Source organism: Urocitellus parryii, chromosome 4 (assembly GCF_045843805.1).
Source record: "Urocitellus parryii isolate mUroPar1 chromosome 4, mUroPar1.hap1, whole genome shotgun sequence".
In the NCBI taxonomy this organism is placed as follows: domain Eukaryota; kingdom Metazoa; phylum Chordata; class Mammalia; order Rodentia; family Sciuridae; genus Urocitellus; species Urocitellus parryii.
Window position 1 is genome coordinate 168,872,931 of NC_135534.1, and position 21,641 is coordinate 168,894,571.

The 21,641-nt window shown below is 35.7% G+C and overlaps 1 protein-coding gene across 1 annotated transcript; it reads right to left on the reverse strand.

The window, feature by feature from the left end:
• Nucleotides 1-8,906: 8,906 nt before the first annotated feature.
• Nucleotides 8,907-10,727, reverse strand: Lingo2 (leucine rich repeat and Ig domain containing 2). The gene has a single exon (XM_026387960.2). The coding sequence runs from the start codon at nucleotides 10,725-10,727 to the stop codon at nucleotides 8,907-8,909; it is 1,821 nt and encodes a 606-aa protein (XP_026243745.1).
• Between the last annotated feature and the right edge of the window lie 10,914 nt (nucleotides 10,728-21,641).

The following is a 21,641-nucleotide window of genomic DNA, read 5'->3' on the forward strand; positions in this document are numbered from 1 at the left end:
GATAGGCCATTTATTTTCCATCTGTCATTTCTTTTTCCTTATCTTTTCTGCAGATGGTACTTGGTAATATAGAGTATATATGTGTATGTGTATCTGGCATTAATATACATGTATTATTTAGAGAGATTTATCGATATGTCCTGATTTACACAGTTCAGAGTACTATGAATTGAAACAATGCCTGCATAAGGGATTTCTTTCTCAGCCCAGGTTTTTTGATAAAGGGTCATAATTTTTGCATTTAGTTATTTATAAGAGTTGATGGAAGGCACCAGAGTGACAAGCCCTACAAGCCAATGTTTTCAGATTGTCCACCAGTCAATGGTAGAAATACTAGGTGGATTTCCACTCAGGCTTCTCCATCTTTGCCTTAACTTGGCTTTATTCCCCATTAATCTTCATGCCCTGTGTTTTGAGTTGGACAATGAGGTAATTAAGAACATAGGGCTGTACAATAAGGTTATCCACCTTAAAGGGAGTGGGTAGGAACTCATAATTTTTATTTTGACTGTATCAAATGACACAGAAACAACAGCCAGCTAGCTGGAGCAGTATGCTTATGACTGAGGAAAATGAGAGAATCAAAACAAAAACACAAAATTATGATGAGATTTTAAATTTATGAAGTAGCACATGACCAAGAAGTCTTTCTAAGTACAGAAGCAGAAGCGAGATGCTGAGTTACAAGGATGCTTAGCTTTCATTTAATAACAGGACTTCATTATATTCTTTCCTTCCCATAGTTTAAAAACAAGTCCTGCAGTATTTGGATCATCTTATCCCTGATCAGTTAAGATGCCTGGACTGGCTAACTTGTGATATTAGTTGGCAGAGATGGGTACAGAACAAATTCAAGACTATGTTTCTGGGAAATTGTTCATTGCTTAGTTGGACTAGTTTAGTGGTACAAAATTAAAATCCACTGTTGGAGATGTGACTGCTGCCCTGGCAGTTCCAGCATTACCAGGAAATCTCCAGGGAGAAGGAAGTTCCTGTCTGGTGGCAAGCTCTCCATTTGCAATTAAGGAATAGCAAAGCAACCTTTTCTGAATCTCTCACTAGCAGCTTTAGAATGTGTGTTTGCCACTGCCTGGAGGGGAATCCCGGGCTTTCTTGTCATCTAATAATATGACTTGCAGGTTTCATTACTGCTTTCTGCTTCCTCCCCCACTGGTGCCCCCTTCACTGGAAGGTATCAGATGAGCTATAGAGGCTGGAGATGATACTATAGCTGATGACAGCTACCTGAGCACATCTCCTAAAATCCATTCCCTAAGAGCCAGGGGAAAGAGAAAGCATCTTCACTCTCAGCAGAAAGAATGCACATGAGCAGTTTTAAAATTTTCAATGCATTCCCTCTTTAACATTAAACAACCTGCTCTTTCTCCGGTTACCAATGTGCTTGAAGACAAAAGATTTATCTTTTAAGTTCTTTGTCTTTCTATTTTGCATGATGTCTTGAATCATGAAAATCTGGCAGAGTGAAACTAACTCAGAAAAAAATAGATGATGATGTTACACGTATGGCTTGCTGAACCCTTCCAAGTCGAACGATTTGCAAGTGATACAGGATTTATTTCTACTAAAGTAGAATGTCTTTATTATGTGGTTGATATTGCATAGATTTCAATATACAGCAGGTCAAAACATGACCCTTTTGTAATTTTTCAGATAAAGAAACTGATAGCCCAGCCTCTGCTTCCTCTTTGAGTAGTCTCCACTCCACACTTAGAACAGGATTCCAATGGACCTGCCTCTTCTGATAGTGTTGTAGATTATTTCATCAATCACTAAAACAATTAAATAACTTCATGCTCCTTGCGAAGTTCACATAACCTATCTCTTTTAATAAGGAAATAGTTCCATGTGACTCCAATTGCCTTTTATTACATTTCATTTCTTAATAATACCCCAAAAGATTTGAGATGTCAGATGCTTAAGCCCTTTTCATCAGCAAAGAAAACATGTTTTCTAACTTTTTTCACATGTTAATAAGTCAACTTGTTTTTACATGTTAAAAAATTAAAAAACCCAACAACATACCCACAACAATTACCCAATAACAGTCAATGAGACATAATCCTAAATCAATATATTTTGTCTTTAGCACTCATTTTTTTGAAACCAGAAACAAGCTATCAGGCATTTAAGAAAATTTTGTTAGGTTGTTGGTTAAAAACTCCAATCATGGGATATTCCCATAATAAGATTTTGATAAAGACATTAAAGAAAAATACAGACACGTATATTTTCTTTTCCTCCTGCTCAAACTTGTCAGCTTTTAAAACAGTTACATCTTAAATACTTAAATCAAACCACCCTCCCCCACATATTTATATATGTATATATAAACAATAGCCTTTTAATTGGTTATGATTTGGGGCATTCCATACCTTATGGAGAAAACATGTGAAGACAGTTGTCTTGTGTGTGAAGTGACCAAGTATGTATGGTGCACCTGAATTTACAACTGGGAAGGAAAAGAGTGTGATTTCTTCTAACCTATGCAATTCGTTCATGATTCAGTTTCAATCTCTTGCTGTCAGATATATATATATATATATATATATATATGAGTTGGTATTTGTTGGACATACGTGGTTGTAAGGGATGAGAGAATTTTTTGCAAGTTTGAGTTAATCTGCTTCTTATTGATTACATTGTAGATTGTATTGATTATATTGCAGTGTAGATTAAAGATATTAAAGCAATTTAGAATAGGAGGTGTGCAATAAATGAAGAAAGTTATCAGGCAACAAAATTTCTGCTTTTTTTTCCTCTTTTCCCTATTAGATCTGGTACAAAATCTTTGATCCATTTTCAATATGGACAGTTACCATTTGAACTTTATTGGAATCAGAATAGTTAACCAATTTAGAGAACATGAATTTGCATTTTTGTTTTCTTCTAATGGCTATTTAGCATATTAAACATAGAGGCTTCCTTAAAAAAAAAAAAAAAAAAAAAAAGAAGTACTCTCTTGATTAATCCAGCTCTTTTCTCATTCTGCTGAAGCTATAAACAAATCTTTCTATTTTAGGCTGGCATTATATCAACCCACCTGCTTCTGGAAGAGAAAAAATCAGATTCACTCAACCTGCAGATTGCTGTCAGCTTGTGATTATGTGAATGGTAAGTCTTAACTTTTAAAGTGTTATAGAAGATAGGCTAGAGGTTTTTTTTTTTTTTTTTTTTTTTTAAGCAATTTCCAGTTTAACAATTACCCAAGAATTTCCTCGTACCAATGAAAGAAGACTTATCCTTAGAAGAACACTCATTGATGAGGCATGACAGCAGCTCAGAGGTGGCGGAGGCTGAGCAGGCAGGCTGGAGAATGAAGGAGGATTTCAATTGTGGCATCAGGAGAGACAGGAATACAAAGCTTCCCCCCTCCCCCTCTCTCTCTGGGCTCTCTCTGGGGAATTAGCACAGTGGTTCCTCCTTATCCATGGTTGGTTTTGGTTTTTGATAGTTTCAGTTACCCAAGGTCAACCTTGGTCTGAAAATAGTGAACGAATATTTGTAGGGTGGTGGAACATGCATGAAAGTGCACATCCCTATAGCTTTTATTACAGTATATTGTTATAATTGTTCTGTTTTATTATTAGCACTGTTAAACTTCTATTGAGCCTAGTTTATAAATTAAATTTTGTCAACAGGTACATATAGGAAAAAATAAACACAATATAGAGAGCATTCAATAGTGTAGCTTCAGGCATCCACTGGTATCTTGGAACCTGTCCCTCAAGGATAAGGGTATCTACTGTAGTCCCTGATATTTGCCGTCTTCCCATTCAGGACTTTTTCCAGGGAACTGGGGGTGGGGAAGGAGAAGGGGTATTACAGACCTTGACAAATTAAAGAGGGCAACTGGGGTACATGTAAGCTTATCCTGATCTGATTTCCATATTTGGAAAGAAGAACATCAGCACCAGTCCTCTTAGAAAAATAAATCTTTAACATACATTTTAATCTTGTCTTTTGTTGTTGTTTTTTGCCAACATGTTACCATAGGCCATCTGTTGAAAAGCTCACGCAAGATAAGGAGTTTCCAGTCCTCATGGATTTTGAGAAAATATGCAGCTCCTTTTGCTGCTCCAAAAACTGACTTCAGAATTGAAAACCTGCCATTCATTGTTGGTTTACAACTGATTTTCTTAGCTAAACCTTGTAAACCTAGACTTAACAGCTCTTGGATCCAGTGTTCATTAGGCAGACCTTGCTAAAGATCACAGCTAACCAGCTCTCATTTCATCCTGCAGAACTATGTTGCAAAACTCTTTTCCCAGGAGTTACACTTTGCTGGAATACAAATGAGAAGGCTCTCTTGGAAATGGCTTTGAAGGGAAAAAGGAGATTGTCAGCAAGAGATGTCAAATGTTTGCCAAATAACAGAAAACACCTCTGTTGCCTAACCAAAATACGAAATTCTAATTCAGTAAGTCAAATAATATTTCATCCCTTAAAGATTTTTTTTGTATACAAAGGCAGAATAACTCCAAAACTCTTCAATGAGAAAATATCAAGGGCTTTAGCCAAAAGAAGTTGAATAGAGCTCCCAAAGTCAATGGAGAGATATCAATGGAAATAACCAGGCACATGATGGAGTAGTCTAATGAGGAATGTTAATTTCAATAATCAAGATGATAGATCTTTACCTAAGTACCAAGTAGGATGAATGGCTTTGGCCCTAAAGGTTTTGTGACCAGTTCACATGCCTCAAAATCCATTTGGAATTTCAAGTGAGGTATAGGTGGCCAGGACATAGAGGATAAAAATAGCTACCAATGAAAGTTTAAAAAAGAGCATAAGCTCTGATTCTTCATTTAGAAGATAACTATAAAAATTAGCAATAAAGGAGCTAGAGTAAAAGAGATCCCAGTGCCTCCTTCCATCATTTCTTTGAATTCCTGATATTTTTGTCAGGGCTGAAAATGATCTTCTTCTTCTTCTTTTTTTTTTTTTTTTTTTCATTTCCTAGGAAGCCTCAAGACACATTCTGTGTTGCTGAACAGCTTTGGAGCACAGCCCCTGAAGATAAAACAAGCGTCTTGACTCAGAGATGAAGGGAGACCCTGGAAGTATAAGATAATTTACATGGGGCTCTACTCACTTTATCTTCTTTTTTTGTATTTCTAATATAAAAAATACATTTCTTCCTATTTGAATAATGGAAAGTGACAAAAGGCAGCCTTCAATGCAGGTGAGATTTAAATAGTCCTTTTTAAAAGAGTCACAAAAGATTGTCACTTCTGGAATCCTGGGAGAACTGAGAAAAAGAATTCTTGGCAGAACAATGAGAAAATAATATAGCCTAAATGCTGGAGAACACACCTGGAATGCCTTTGTACCACTGGAGAGTTGGTGGTAAACAACTTTTCTGAGAAAGTTGAGCAAAATCAGAGTTCTGAGGAAGGATCTCAGGAACTAGGAAGTACGAGGTCTTAGTGAGTCCTGGTTCACATTTTTCACACTTTGAGAATATTTGAATAGCATGTTATTATAAATGCAGTGAAGATGAAAACAGGCTAGAAGAGCAAGTATTATGAGAATTTGAAAAAGTAGAAATTCCCTACTAAGAACATATTAAGCAAACTTGCTTCTCTTACTTTAAGTAATATGTATGTCAGACATTTGGGCCCATTAGGGCTCTAGTCAGGGAATTTTTTTCTTTTATAGATTTAATGGGTACAGAAAATAAATGTTTCTCTGAAAAGGCTTACTTACATATAGAGTACTGATAAATCTAGAACAAAATGCCCAGCCAAACAACTGTATTTCTTTATAAATTATTTTGAAACAAACCCTCTAGGAAGAAAAATAACTCAAACATAATATCTAAAGGGAAAAGGTGGCCCACATGCTGGTCTAAGCAATTATTCTCTACCAGGATGTAGCAAAGGGTTAATAAGTAGCCATAAAGGAAAAAAATCATGCAATCCCTTTGTAAAGCTGGATAATAAAGCCCCAGAGTTACAGTCAATGGAATGCCAGAGCTTTGCAGAAAAAGGAACCCAAGATTTGTACCAGTAGTGAGAATGTAGAATAGTTAAGTGTCCATTCAGTTACTTATAAATTCTTTGCAACAATGCTTCAGGCAGTAAGTAGCCTTTTTCCTGCAATATTTGTCAATGTACTTCCATGGTCTGAACACTTAGGCAGGTGGCATATATATTTGTTGTAGTTGAAGCCCAATTCAAACTATAATTTTACTCTTATTAGAAACATTGGACCTGGGAATATTTCAATGGAGTACTGGAATGTTGACCATTTGGGGTTCCATGAAACTAGGTTTTGAAGACGTTAACAGTTAATCAGGAAAAGAAATCCTTCAGGTTCAAATAAGTTAATCCCTACCCCCAGGTAAAAATTATTAAATGTAATTCTTTTTATAGGCTTTATAGGGTATTTATTAGGCTTACATAGATGTTGGACCTCATTTGCCTAACTTTGTCCATGGGACTCTTTTGGAAGAATGCTTAGTAATATTGTAACTGTTCTACAGATCAGAGTATGGAAATCCCTGAGAGAGTTCAATCTCTCTTCTTTTAATGGACTAATATCTAAATCTTCTCATAGATGGGCTACCTTTAATCTAATTTTATTTCATTCAGGTGTTTTATGGTCAGCTCTTGACAAAAAATAGTAGTTAAAATCACAAGCCCTTTTATTAATTTTTTCAGTGTTTTTGCTTGCACACTTTAGTTTGTTAAGAACTTGTTTTATATAATGTTGCAAAATTAAAATTAAGTGGTTTCTCTTTTGGAAGACTAACCCTCCACTTTATTATTATTATTTTTTAATTTGAAAGGACCCACTGATTTGTAAGAGTTGAATTTTGATAGAATCCACAATCTGATTTATATTGTTAGCTCTAAATAATGTCACAAATGGAAAAGGAATTTCTAAAATATTTTTTATGATCACTAGGAAAGCCAATGAAATATGACTCAAACAGGTAATTCTTCAGTCTTTCTATCTCATGCTACCCTTTATTAAAAGAGAAATGGGTTTTACTGTGTTGCTATCCAATTGGAAAAACAATTTCTGAACTTGATACTTTTGGTGTGGGGGGTTCAGTTTAATTTTATTGAAGTTCCTCAAAATTTCAAATACTGAAAAAAAAAAAAATCCAGACCTTTGAAAGTCAGACCCCCAGCTGACATGTCAGGTAGGAAATCCCAGAGAACTTTGCCAGCTCACGTTCAATTCAAACAGGGACCTTGCTTCAGATTCCTCTTAAAATATGAAAATGTGGAAATTTCCTATTTGTTAATACTGATCTGACATTTCACAAATAGTCTATATTCAATGGCTTCTCATATCTTATGAATATATGTTTTGAAAGTCATTCATTCAACATTTATTGAAATGGAAGTATACTACTTCCTTTAAATAGATCACTGGTGGGAATTACATGATCCTATTTTTAAAAAACTGAAATATTTGAGTAACAATCATTAATACCAACTGAACTAGCAAATATCCTTAGATCAGGAAATAAAAGAATCAGCACAGTTTCACATATATACTCTTAGTTTTTCCTTAGTGGAGAAAAAAAAATGTTTTCCAATCCACCTTGTATTTTCTCACCTCTAATAATAAACAGATCCTTCTTGTCTACACAAGATAATTTTTTGAAAATCTACTTGCTAGGGAAGCAGGGTAAAACTCTGAAGTTGTCAAGGTAATGTGATGTGTATGGTATTTGAATAGAGAACATCATAGTGGCAGTGGCTGGATGTTCCCTTTAAAGTAGCAGTCCAGCCTTCATGCAGCAATCACATTTTAAGCAGATCCTTAGTTGCATGACCATCATGTTATATGCATGGATCACCCTGGTTTATGTTGGCATTGGAGAAGACCTCCTTACTCAGAGAGCTTTTGAACAACAGAACTATTGATCTCAGCTACTGGTAAATATTACCCAATGATTTTATAGAATCTTTACTTCCTCTTTCATTTTCTATTCATTAGCAGTGACTGGTGAAGGTAAAATCAAGGGGTGGTTAAATGGATTATTTTCATTAATAACACCTACCTTGCATTTTACAGGTACATCTGGTGGCACACCACCTTGTGGAGAAACCAAGGGCATTGTTACAGTAAACTGGTCCAGTGTGATATTACAAGTATAAAAAATATTCCATTCTGTATCAAAACTAGGCACATGCCTTTATTTATAGTAACAGAAGTTAACAGAGTTGAGCAGTTTTGCCTTGGGTCCTGTTTGTTGGCATCCTACATCAGACAAACACATCTCTCAACACATCTCCGCCATAACTCCAGGGATCTAGTCTCAGGCTTATCTGTAGGTAGAGGAAGGTGAAATCACACTTGGATCTATAGTGGTGAGTAACTAAAAGCACAACCTCTCATTCATATTGCTTTAAAACATATACAGCATATATGTTTAAAAAAAAGTAAAGAATATATTGATCTCTTTTTGGTGCTGAACCAACAATATGGTATGATGCAAGGCTTTTAACAAATGATAATCATAGATACAAATTTTTCTGTAGATTATGTTTTAGACAAATGTGTCTTTTTAATATGTAAATCCTACACTGTAGGTTGTTCTTATTTTTTCATTTGTTTTTGCAGTGGTAGAAAATGCTGAATAATTGTCCATGAGCATGAGCCAAAGGTTCAGGTTCATTACTGAGATCCCCAGAATGCCAATATTTGCAATGCAAACAATTAGTATCCCACCATGTGAAGGGCTCTGACATATGCCTGCCTGCCTCTAGATGGAGAGGCTCCATAAGAAGTCCTCCTATTTCCATGGACCCTGCATTGACACAGGGGCAGCTGTACAAAGCTGCCCTCTTAACCTGGTGATTTACTGTGCCAGACTCTTACTGATTACCAACAATAACAGAGACAGTAGTGTGAGTGGTAGACCCTCAAATCATTTTCATGTTGAACCTCCTGGGTCCAGCCACTTCCCCTTCCACAACAGCACCATTGTTTTTTCGGGGCACATACTCAAGGTCAATGCTGTTTTTGTGCTTGCCTTTCCCTCGGCTCCACACAAAGAGGAGGAGAAAACAAAATAAAACCACTCCCAGGAATGTGAAACAGCCCATGGCTGTGGATACCAGTATTGTTTTAAGGTCCAGGGAAAAAGTATTGGCATTGGTGCCATTGGAAATGGTGTCATTGGAGTCAGTCATGTACATAGGGGTCCTGTTTGCGTAAAGAAAGCGGTCTGAGGCAAACCCTTTCACAGTCAAGGAGGCTGTGAAGGTGTCATTCCCAGCGGCATTGCTAGCAATGCAAACATACAGCCCACTGTCCTGATCCTGGGCAAAGCGGATTTCTAGGGTGCCATCGCCCAGCACAGTAGCTCTTCCATTGGACTTGGTAGTGATAAAACGCCTTCGGGGTGTCACCCAGGAAATCACAGGCTGTGGGTCTCCATCGGCACTGCATTCTAACTGGACTGTCTGCCCTTCATCCACTAGCAGATGCTGCAACTTCTTTTCACGGATTTTGGGTTTTTTGCAGGTAAAGTAAAAAGAAAGGGCAGTGCTGTGGAAATCCTTGAATGACCTCTCACGGATAGTGTCTGGGCCAGCACACATGGGCTGCTGGCCACCAAACTGTAAGGTGGGCTGTCGCTGCAGGATCCAAAGGAGACGGCAGTCACAGGCCAGTGGGTTGTTATTAATGCTCAAGACCTCCAAAGCCCTAGGGGAGGAGAAGACATTCTCTTCCAAAGTTTCCAGCAGGTTCTGAGATACATTGAGCACGCGAAGAAAGCGGAGCCCTTGGAAGGAGTGGGGTTCAATGGTGCGGAGCTGGGCCCCTACGATATGAAGCTCTTGGAGGCGGATCAGGTCAGAGAACATGCCTGCTTCAATAGTGCTGATGGGATTGTAGGAGAGGTTAAGGTGTGTCAGGTATACCAGATGTTTAAAGGCAAGGAAGGGTACAGTGGACAGATTGGTGTTAGTGATGGAAAGGGATGTGAGGTTGAGGCCATAGAGGCTATTGGCAGGCATCATATCCAGTAAAGGCCAATAGTCAATCTCTAGGTGTTTCAGGTGGAATAATCTTTTGAAGGCATACACAGGCATATTGTTGATATTCAGATGCTTCAGATGGAGGCTGATGAGGCTGCGGAGGTGGGAAAGGGCTTCTGTTGGTACTGCTGTTAGGTTGCACTTCTCCAGGGTGAGCTGCTCCAAGCTGAGAAGCCCGCTGAAGGCCCTGTGTGATATATAAACCAAATCATTGTCCCCTACTTCTAGAGACTTTAGGTTATGCAGATCCTGAAACATGTAGTCCAGTAAAATGACGATCTTATTCTCACTGATGTCCAGCTTAGTGAGGTTGGACAGTCCCGTGAATACTCCCAAAGGAACCAACTTCAGGCGATTGCCTTTCAGACGGAGGGAACGCAGGTTAAAGAGATTGTTGAATGCTCCGGGTTCCACATTGGCGATGACGTTGTCGCTCAAGTCTATCTCCTCTAGAAGGGGGTATGATATGAATTCTTCGGGGTTGACGCTTTTCAACCTGTTTTTGCTCAGGTCCAAGATTTTGGTCTCGATGGGAATACCCTCTGGGATGGCAATCAGCCGCCTTCTATGGCAGCTAACAGATTTGTTCTGGGCAGAGCACTCACAGCGAGCAGGGCAGCCAATGGTGGATCCCATGAAGATTAACACCACAGCCAGACCCAGGAATGGCTGCCAGCATGATACGGCCGTGTGAAGCATGACTCCACTTCTTAGTCTACACCTTGGTCACAGGCCTGCATGGATGGGGCAGAAGAGGGAAGAGAAGTTAAGGTATGGCACAGACAGGTGAAGGGCATACATAAGGCAGCAAGTATAATGGAAAGAACACTGGAGTTGGAATCAATCAGATGTCTGAGGGCTGCCATTCTTACCTGCATGATCTTGGATAAGATCACTCTATAGACTTCAGTGTTCTTAGCTACAGAATGAGGATAATGGGAGGTAGTAATTAATTGTTGTAGTTTCCTGGAGTTATTATGACAAGTTCAGTGTTTGACAACTATGAAGAGACAAATTCAGTGTTTGACACAGGCTATGAGGCCAGACAGTATGCAATTCACACTCAATGACTCTACCTTGAATACAAATGAGAGGTCAGTGACGAAGAGGAAACCTGTTCTGAGTGAATGAGTGCCTAGACCTCTAATGTTTAGGATATTTTCTACCATTCAAAATGAAACTAATAGAAGGTCCATTCAACACCAAGCCCCAGCATCCAATATTACAAAGAAAGTTAAAGCCAATGCAAGATTTCAAGATTTTTTTTTATTCATTCATATATATTTCTATTAAAAATGAACTTTGTCTTTTAAGGTAAACCTTTGCCAGAATTCAGTGAATTCTCATTTATGAAGGCATTCTGTATTTGCCTGCATTATCTCTCTGTATAGTTTTTCTGTTTCTTATAAAAAGATGAGATAGAATTGAGTTATCATAATGGATCTGGTAAATGTGCTTCCTTTATGATTTGGGATTAAATATTGAGGAATAGAAGAATTGTAATTTTAAGAGAAAAAACTTTGAATAACACTCTATAAACTATCATTCTTCTATATTCAAACCAAGTGGATCTGTTAAAGTGAAATTAAATAGGTGACTACTAAAAATTGGAAATAAGTATGTCTTAAATGTGTTAGGCAAATACTGACCTTACTGCTCAATTGAATAGCAAAAGGTATGTTGTTGAACTGTACTTCTCAATCTAAGGTCCCCTGGGGAACATTATTCATTCATAAACACCATATTTTATGCAAGATTATATAGTTTAAAACAAGATTTTGGACAGAAGAGTATGTGGGAACATCATACTTTATTTCTGAATTGTAAAATAAGAATTAGAGAATAATTCGGTTGTAAGTATAGCTATATATGTAAACATTATATCTATAGCTATCCAAAAGAAAGTTATACATAAAAAACCAAGTATGATCTGACTTAATGGTGAATAACTAGATGACTATAAAAATCCCCCCCAAAATGTAGAAAAAAGTTGAAGACTCAGAAAGTGCTGCCCAAATCAGATAGACATAAAAAAAGATAGTTTTGTGGCAGAATTGTCATTATGTACAGACCAAATTAATATGTCATGAAAACCTGCTGAAAAACCATTGGAACACATAAGTAAATTCACATTGAAAAATATATATAGTTATTTTCTTGAATATAAAAATAAGCCTTTGGGCTGGGGATATGGCTCAAGCAGTAGCGTGCTCGCAAGGCATGCGCGGGGTGCTAGGTTTGATCCTCAGCACCACATAAAAATAAAGATGTTGTGTCCACCAAAAACTAAGAAATAAATATCAAAAAAATTCTCTCTCTCTCTCTTAAAAAAAGCCTTATAGAAAACATTGTAAAATTTGTCACCAGCATTTCTGAAAAATATTAAATTCCTTTGAATAACTTTAAAAACACATAGAACTGACAACTATTAAAACCTACTGAGGAATCAAAGTAAAACTTACTAAATAGAGGGATAAGTTGTATATTTAGATTGAAAGATTTAGTATTATAATAAAACACATTAATAAAGATAGTTTAAACTTGAAAAATCATTTTTAAATTTGAAATTTTTGAACTAATATACATAGATATTTGAAAGACAACTTATTAAGTTTTGATTCCTCAGCTGTCATATTAGTTTTGTGTTTCTTGTCAAGTTTAATCTGGTTCGTCTACAATAGAAAGAAAATGAAAGTGTGTAATAGTAAAAGTTGTTACATAAATTACACCCATACAAAAAACACTACCACAGATTTATGTTTGGAAGTATAGAAATATGAGACTAATCAGAAACATCAAATAAAAATAATAAAGACTCTACCATATATTTAAACATAAGATGTAAAATTATAATAAATTATGATATTGACATAAAACACAAAATCAACAGAGTAAGGAATAATATCTAAATGTATCTGAACAGTCAGTTTATTTTGAAGATGGCATTTTAATTCAGTGAGAAAATATAAGTAATTGGTTAGTTGGAAGAGTTGCATTTTCTTTTCACTATTTCTACTATAACAAATTTCAAGTGAATTCACTTGAAATTATTAAAATAGAAGAAAAAAATGTAGAAGAAAATTTGATTATTTTATAAAACTAGAGTTGCAAAGCAAGTATGTATCCAATACACCACAAAGTTTAGTTCTATACTTATTTACGTAAAGATGAAATTATGACATATACTCCCATTTGTGTGTATGAACATATGTATATTAAAATCATGTGTCACAAGATAGGAATATGTTTAGTATTTATAAGAATCAGGTCTTTTTCCAAAGTGACTGTACCTTTTGACATCCCTTACTAGCACTGCATAAGAGTTTCAGGAGCTCTACATATACTTCATCATGAGTACTCTCAGTCTTTCATATTTTAGCCATTCTGATGGGTATGTAGTATTATCACTACATTTTCCTAATAACCTATGAAGCTGAACATCTTTTTATGCTTACTGTTCATTTATACAGATTATTTGATATATTTATCTTCAATATTTTGGTCATTTTAAATCAGGTTGTATTTTATTGAGATGTTAAAGTTATATCAAATAAAGAAAGAGTATTTAGAATATGTAAGTATTGTGAATATTTTCTGCTATCTATAGTTTGTTTACCTTTTTATTTTCTTATTGGTGTCTCATAAAGAACACAGGTTTTAAAACCTAAGTACATTTCAAAATTTTTCTATCTTATGATTTCTACTTTTTGGGTTCTCCCAAGATCTTTGCCTATTTCAGTGTCTCTATGCATTCTTCTAGAAAGTTTGTAGTTTCATCACTTACATTTAGGCCTATGATCCATTCTGTATTGATTCTTGTGTTGAGTTGGAGGTGAGATGGAGACTTTCGCCTACAGTATTCAGTTTTTGGAGTGTTATTTCTTAGGACTTTCTTTTCCCTATTGAGTTACCCTGGGGAATTTTTTAAAAATCATTTGATCATATATGCATGTGTCTATTCTGAATTCTATTATCCATTGATTTATGTCTATACTTTCACCAAAACCACAGGTCTTGGTTACTATTGCTATGTATGTTAGCTTTGTCTTGAAATCAGCTACTCTTGGTCCTCCAAAAAATTATCTTCGAAGAATCTTTCGGTTCTTTGAGGTCATTTAAATTTCCATATGAATTTTGGTATCATCTCGTTAATTTCTAAAGAAGTCTTCTGAGATATTGCTACTGTGTTGACTTTAGATAAATTTGTGTGAAAATATTGAGTTTCCAGCCCATAAATGTGGTAATCTCTTCATTTACTTAGGTCTTTTTAGATTTCCTTCAGCAAATGTTTTGTCTTTCACAAAGACAGTGTTTCTTTTCCAATTCTTATACTTTTCTTGTGTCTTTTTGCATTTGATAGTACCTCCAACACAATGTTGAATACAAATGCTGAGAACTATTTTCCTTACTTCATTCATAAACTTGGAGGAAAATCATTTTTTCCACCATGAAATTTAACAGTAGATTTTTCATAAATGTTCTTCATTAGGTTGAGGCAGTTCTTTTCTCAGTTAACTAAGAATTTATAACAAAAATAAATATTAAATTTGAAGGTGCTATTGTGTATCTATGAAGATGATCTGCTTTTTTCTCCATTATTCATTTTAGGCAGTAAATAATACTGATTATTAACATCAAACCAAACTTGCACTCTTGGGCTACACATTACTTTGCCATTTTTAAATACATTGTACTTTTATGTTTTGTTGGATTTCTTTTGTTAATACTTGGTTAATTTTTGTAGTTCAGGAGAATTTTTTCCTCTAGTTTTTATTTTCTTTGTCACGTGTTTGGTTATGTTTAATATCAGAATAATATATGTCTAATAAAACCAGTTGAAAAGTATTTCTCAGTGTTTGTGTAAGATTATTATTTCTTTCTGAAATATTTAAACAAAAAATATCAGTGAAACCAAGAGTCTAGAATTTTCTTTTTAGGCATTCTTTGGACTACAAATTAATTTTCTTAGTAGATGCTGGAATACTTAGATTTTCTCTTTCATTTTTGTGTCAGTTTTGATAGTTTGTTTTTAAAGACATTTTCCTATTTCATCTAAGCTATCAAATTTAATTGAAGTTGTCATAAAGTTGTTAGTTTTCTAATGTTCATAAGATCTGAAAATTGTCTCTTTCAGTTTTGACACTGGTAGGTTGTACTTTTCTTTGTTCTTGAGAAATCTAGCTAGAATTTTTCAAGGAACTTTTGCTTATATTGATTTTCTCTGTTGTGTGTCCTTGCTATTTTATTAACTTATCTTCTTATCCTTATTATTTTTGACCTTTGGGTTTAGTTTGCTCTTTTATTTATTTAATTTTTGGCTTCCTATGATGGAAACTTAGACAAATTATTTTGGACATTCTTATTATCTAACATAAGCTTTTGAAACTATAAATACTCCCCCTCGTATGTTTTACTATAGTTGCAGTTCATAAATTTTAATTCTTTAAAAAACTGATCAAATTGTTTTCTAATTTATTTTATGCTTCCTTCTATTACCCATGAATGCTCTAGGATTTAGTTGGTTTATTTACAAATATTCTGATCTTTTATAAATGTCTTATTTCAATTTTCTAATTTAATTCTGTTTTTATGAGAGAAAATACTATGTAGATGTTTAATCTTTTGAAATCTATCATTTAACTAGATCAGAATATGATCAATCTTGGTGACTGTTCACTTGAAATGAATGTCATTTACATTTTGATGTTCATTGTTCTCTAAAAGTCATTATGGTTAATGTTGATTATGTTTAGATCTTCTAAATCCTAAACTTTTTGAAAGTTGCTCTAATAATACAGAGAGAGATGTGTTAAAATCCTTAACTACGAAGGTTATAAAGCCCTGAACACCATCCTGTAGTATTTTTGGGGTGTGTTGAAACCTTTAGGGGGTGGGACCTAATGGAACAAAGTTAGATCATTGCTGGACCTTTCCTTGAAGGAGGTATTAGGGACTTGGTTTCTTCCCTCTTTTTTGCATCCTAGCTGTCATTAGAGGAGCAGACCTCCTATGCTACTCAATCCTGCCGTGATGCAGTGTGCTGCTTCATGCTCCAAACAGGGGCAAGTGATCATGTCCAAAATCTGAGTCAAACTCTTTACTCCTTGTAAGTTATCTCAGCTGTTTTGTCACAGTGACGGAAAGTCGACTAACACAATATAAACTGGCTTCAGAAAGACATAGAAGCCTTATAATAGTATGTTTCCATTTATATCTCCCCATCTTTGGTGGGGAGAAGCATAATGAGCTCTAGGCATAGTGGCAAGGGTGTGTGAAGGCAAGGAATACCCTGTGATAGTGAACTTAAAATAGTTCAGAATGGCTGGAATACTAAGGAGAGAAGAGGCTTTACTTACAGGAGTAAGTAAAGGAGTGAATTTATATGGTGCTTATAAACTGTGATAAGCTATTTGTACTTTATCCTGAGGGTTATAGCAAGCCATTTACGTGTTTTGTGCAAAAGAATAATATGATAAGATTTGCATTTTGGAAAGCAGAAAAGAGACTTGTAGTGGGGAAAGACCTGAATCTGGAAACTCAACGACTCTTGTATTCATCCAAGATAAAAATAGTAGTGACTACAATAAGGGCTGTGGGAGTCAACATGGGTTACAGGAGCAGATTTGAGACATATTCTGATGCAGAGCAGGAATGCTGCACTTATGGAATGTCTTCAGAGTATGTTGGAGAAGAAGAGGTAAAGATGATTTCCAGTCTCTTAACAACTGAGGAAGACTTGGGTAAGATGAGGAACTTAAAGCAATAACATGTGGAGGAATTCTTGTTTCCCTGATGGTATACATTCTTGGACAAAGAGGTCTGGGGTCCTTGGGTAAATTAATGATTTTTCACTTCTTAAAAATATTCTTCAAATATATTCTAGTATTTCTTAGTAGGGCAGGGAAATGTATTTTCTTTTATAATTATGTGGCTATTAATATTTGTAAGATAAAGCTTCCATTATATTATTTGCACTTTCCAGTTTATTTTGAATTAAGAGTGATGACTGAGTGAGTCATTTTTTTCATAAATTCCACTGGAGAATACTGTTGTCATCGGCAGAGTTTGCTCAATGTACACATCAACAGTTAGAGAAGGGGATAATTGGCATATTATTTATGATTTTTTTCTGTAATAGTTTAGGGAAAGGGCTTTTTGAATACTTTTCTATGGGTATCTACCAAGAAATATAGCAGAAAGGAATTCAATTAAGGGGGGGTTACATCTATTTTTTTTTTAAATAGTTATTTTGGCTCTGGTCAAAATGAAGGATTGTCAAAAGGATTAGTACTCAGCAAGCAGGCAAAGTTGCTTCAGATCTGGATTCTCTTATCGGTTCCACTGGCAGAAGTAGACAATTTGGAGCCTTTTCTCGAGCATTTTCTTTGATGTAGCTTGGAAAACTGTGGAGGAAGGTTCTGCTTTATCATTCCAATCATAAGTGTTTCTCAGGTTTAGTCTAGAAGGGCAGACTGCTGACTCCATTTAGCTCTGCTGTCATCAGAAATCTTACAATCAAAGTTTGCTCATAATGTCCAACTGTGACAAATGTTTGACAAGATGAACTTTGTTTCATTAAGAATAAAGCAGGAAACTAAAATCTATAGGGAGCTTAAGAGGGCTTTTCTACTAATTCCAATCAAAGAGACTCTCCAGCACAGTGATTAGTTCCCTTTGAAGCTTAATGTGTGAAGCTGGATATTTTCATACTCACATTTCTCATATGCTGGGTACTTATTTCCCACCTCTTCTATTAACTAAAAAAACACAAATAAAAACATCAGGGAGTGTACTTTCAAAACAGCAAAAATTTGGGCTTATTTACCCCTGGCTCAAATTCTGATTGTGACATATGTTAGCTATGAAACATGGATAATAATAGCTATGATTCTTATCTCTCCTTGGTTAATTCATGATAATAAAACATAATAAATGTGAGCACTAAAGATGATATATATAAAGTGCTTAGCACTTTCATAACTGTCATTATCATCTTTTTTTTATGGTAGAATGTTTTGGTTTGTTGAAGCAGATTCTATCAAGATGAAAACCAAGCCACAGAAGGAGATAGATTTCTTCTGAGGACAGGAGAACACTGTAGAAAGAGGTCCTCAAATGGATGATACAATGTTCAGGAAAAGTGGACAGATCAGTAGAATGAAGAAAGAGAAATGGAGAATTTCAAACATCATCATCTTTTCAAACAGAAGAACAGGGTGACAGTTCTTCATTGTTTAAAAAGAAAATTTGGAAGGGATACAGCTGCTTTGATAGATGATATAGTAATGATAAATTGCTGAGCCTGGGAATTTTATGATTAATTTAGTTCCCTGGCAACTGAACAAGGATACAAAACAATAAATGCAATAAATGGATAGTGCAGAAATCCCTGTAAACCTTCACATTGGCTAATGATAGGATATTTTTTCCCCAATAAAACTATTTTCCAAATGGAGAGGGATATGTGACAAGAAGAGCCAGGTGGAGAAGAAAAGCAAGCAAAGGATTTAATGAATAAAGCTATCCGAAACACATTTGAGGTCATAAAACTGAAATTTAAAGTTTCCAGGTATCTAAAACTGTAAATCAGAAAGACTGGTCTGTGTCAAAAATCAGATACGAAAGAGCTGTGAATGTCCTATAAAACATTTGAAAACTAACAGAAATAAATTTCAGTGTGAGCAAGTCTTGAAACTCACCAGGGGTTGCCCAAGCTCTTTGAAGGACATAAGTGAACTTGAGCTTGAAGCCGGAAGTCCCAACCCTGGCAGGAACCAATGGATTTGCACTCTTTCTACAGAAAAGAAAAAAATGTATCCTTCTCCATGATCTCCAATTATCCTCCAAAGTATTGTATTTTTACCTTTCTCACAACTCATTCTTGGTAAGGAAGAAAGTTTCAATATTAAGGGTCAACTTGCAGAAATTTGGAGGGGAAATGGTAACAGCTACTATGAAAAACAGACTTGGAGAACATCCGACGTGTTTTATATTGAAAGATAATTTTTAAACCAAAACTTATCTTGTCAATGATAAGATTACTCAGTGGTTTAGGCAGAAGAAAAAGCAGTTATGTTGTAAATATTTCTCAATTAACTATATTTGGATTACCAATTCTGCTAAGAATTGAAGATAGCATTTTGAACTCCAGTTACTTGGCTAGAAAATATTAGATGATTGCAATTATCATTTGGTTTGAAGCCCATATATATAATGTAAGATTCTATCTGTATGGAAATGAGTGTTAATATAATTTAACGCAATGAAGTCTATATAAGTTGATATAAAGTGGGCATACAAATAGTAAATTGAACATGAAATCAGATAACATCTTTATTTTTTCACTCTGTTGTCATTTTATAATTCGTTTAGGATAGGTAAGGAGATTAAGAAAGTTTTTATTTAACTGGAACTGTCATTGGTAACAGTGTCCTCTGAGGCTGGTAGATTTTAAAGTTGACATTTTTCATGTGGCAATTTCTGGGGCTTTTCAGGATCCACAATCAAGGGATATCTCATGCACAGCTCCCTCTGATTTGGATGAGTGAATCTCTGTCTGGCTTGTTGAAATAGTCATTCCACAGTCCATGGGAACACTGAATATGCTGAGACCGTATTACCCTCCTATGTGGCCTTATTGTAAAGGATATAGTACTGGTTCTGGCTCTGTCATGCATGTTGCCTTCAAGGACATGGGAAAAACTCATTTGCCCAGAGAGAAGCTGGAACTGATGCCAGAGATGGGAATTTCTGACCTGATATTAACAGAAATGAAACTAAGTTGGCCAGGAGTATGAACACACAAGGTGAAACTTTAATTAGGGCACACGCCTTTTGTTGGGTTGCTGGGATAGGCTAGGGTCCATTTTTGCCATCTGATTCTGTAAAAGTACTTTTGCTTGAGAGGAGAATTTCCATTTGTTCCGTAGCAGGATGTTTATTAGACCTGTTAGGGTAATTTGGTTCCCATGAGATGATTGTTTCTGTTTGGGGTTGGGGCAATCTCATCATGGGGATGATCTGCCTAGAAGGCTCTGTTGCTTGTGGAAGGTGTAGGGCAAAGGTCAAAGATGTGTAGATGATATTCTGGGGGGGGGGAGGTCCAGGGCAGGTTGTTGTGAAGCAGGCAGTTGAATGTGACTCTAAGTCTTGAAGGACCTGACTTATTCTCATTTTGACATCTTCAGCCTTTAAGGGGATGGATTATCAGCATTAGGTAAACACTCCTCTATGTGCAGAGTTGTGGAAGATTGTGACCCAAAGTTTCAGGCAAAGAGGACAAATACAAAATGAAGCTAGAGATGGCATCCCCTTATCTTTCTTTAAGTTACTCATCAGGCATCAGCAGGCCCAGGTGAAGAGTTGATGCTTTTAGCAAAGGCAGCCTCTCTTAAGTCCCGACTACAATTGGTGGCTCAAGCTCCTCAGTTTTTGTGGTACTTTTAATGGATCCTGAGTTACTTGGGAATGCATATGCCCTTGTCCCCATAGTGGTCCCAACTGCCTCAAAAATGCAGAACAATCCTCATGCAGCAGCAACTTCCTTATTCTCTTCTGTGACAGAGTAATCTACTTAATATTTGTTTTCAAAATTTGCCAGAAAAGGGTTAGGCTGAAAGCATGCTGCACGTTTAGCCATAGCAGAAGACGATTGAAGATTCCATATAATCCTGTGAAAGCTCTTATCTCCTGATTTCAGGAGGAGGCGAAAGCACCCTTCTTCCTTGGTGTGTCATTTGCCTAAGGTTATAGTCTTAGTATTGGAGCCAAAATTTCCATCCAGAATTTTTAGAGCCCTTTTGTTCTACTCTTTCTCATTGATTATTTCTGTATATAGTTCATTCCAATTAATAGAACTAATTAAAAAAAACAGATTTTTTTTACAGTAACACTTTTAAAACTAGAGAAAACGTACCATTTCCTCATTTATCTCTGGGCTGTGCTTTTGTATCTTTTTCTATGGTTCTGAATCAATTTTCTACCGGACTGGGATTTCAAAACATGAGTTCATCTTGTATTCAAGTGACTGGTGAACAATTAGCAAAGCTTGTCCAAAGTCATTAATTAATAGCTTCTGTTTAATCTTTGTTGCAACTGGAGTACCCTGTGTTCTGGTGTTTATTTTTATCTCTTTGAAATGTAAATTATTTGCTCTTCTCTTACAGTTTCTTTCTGAATCTCCTTTTGGCCTACATAGAATTACTTGGGACATGTAGGGTATGCCTACTTTTCTGGAAATTTTTAAAGATAAAAGTGGTTTTTGTCTAGCTTTGAGGGTTTTCTCTTTGAAATTAATGCTACTAGTTAAAGAGTAGTTGGCTTAAGATTCCTGATGGCCTCACAGATGTGTTGTAAAATGTTCCCAACCTATAAGTCAATATTAGATAATGGCTAAGAGTGTAAATATGCAACAGAACTAAACCCTCTCTTATTCTCAGTGTTCTTATTTCAAACAGGAACAATAGTAACTATCCTAGCTGGTTATTGTGAGAATCAAAAGTGAGAGTGGAGCCCAAGTCAGATTTTCATCCTTTATTATTATTTAGAGAAAGGGAAAAGGTGTCAAACACAGATCCCTCATTTGAAAGAGTACTAAAAACCTTTTTTTTTATG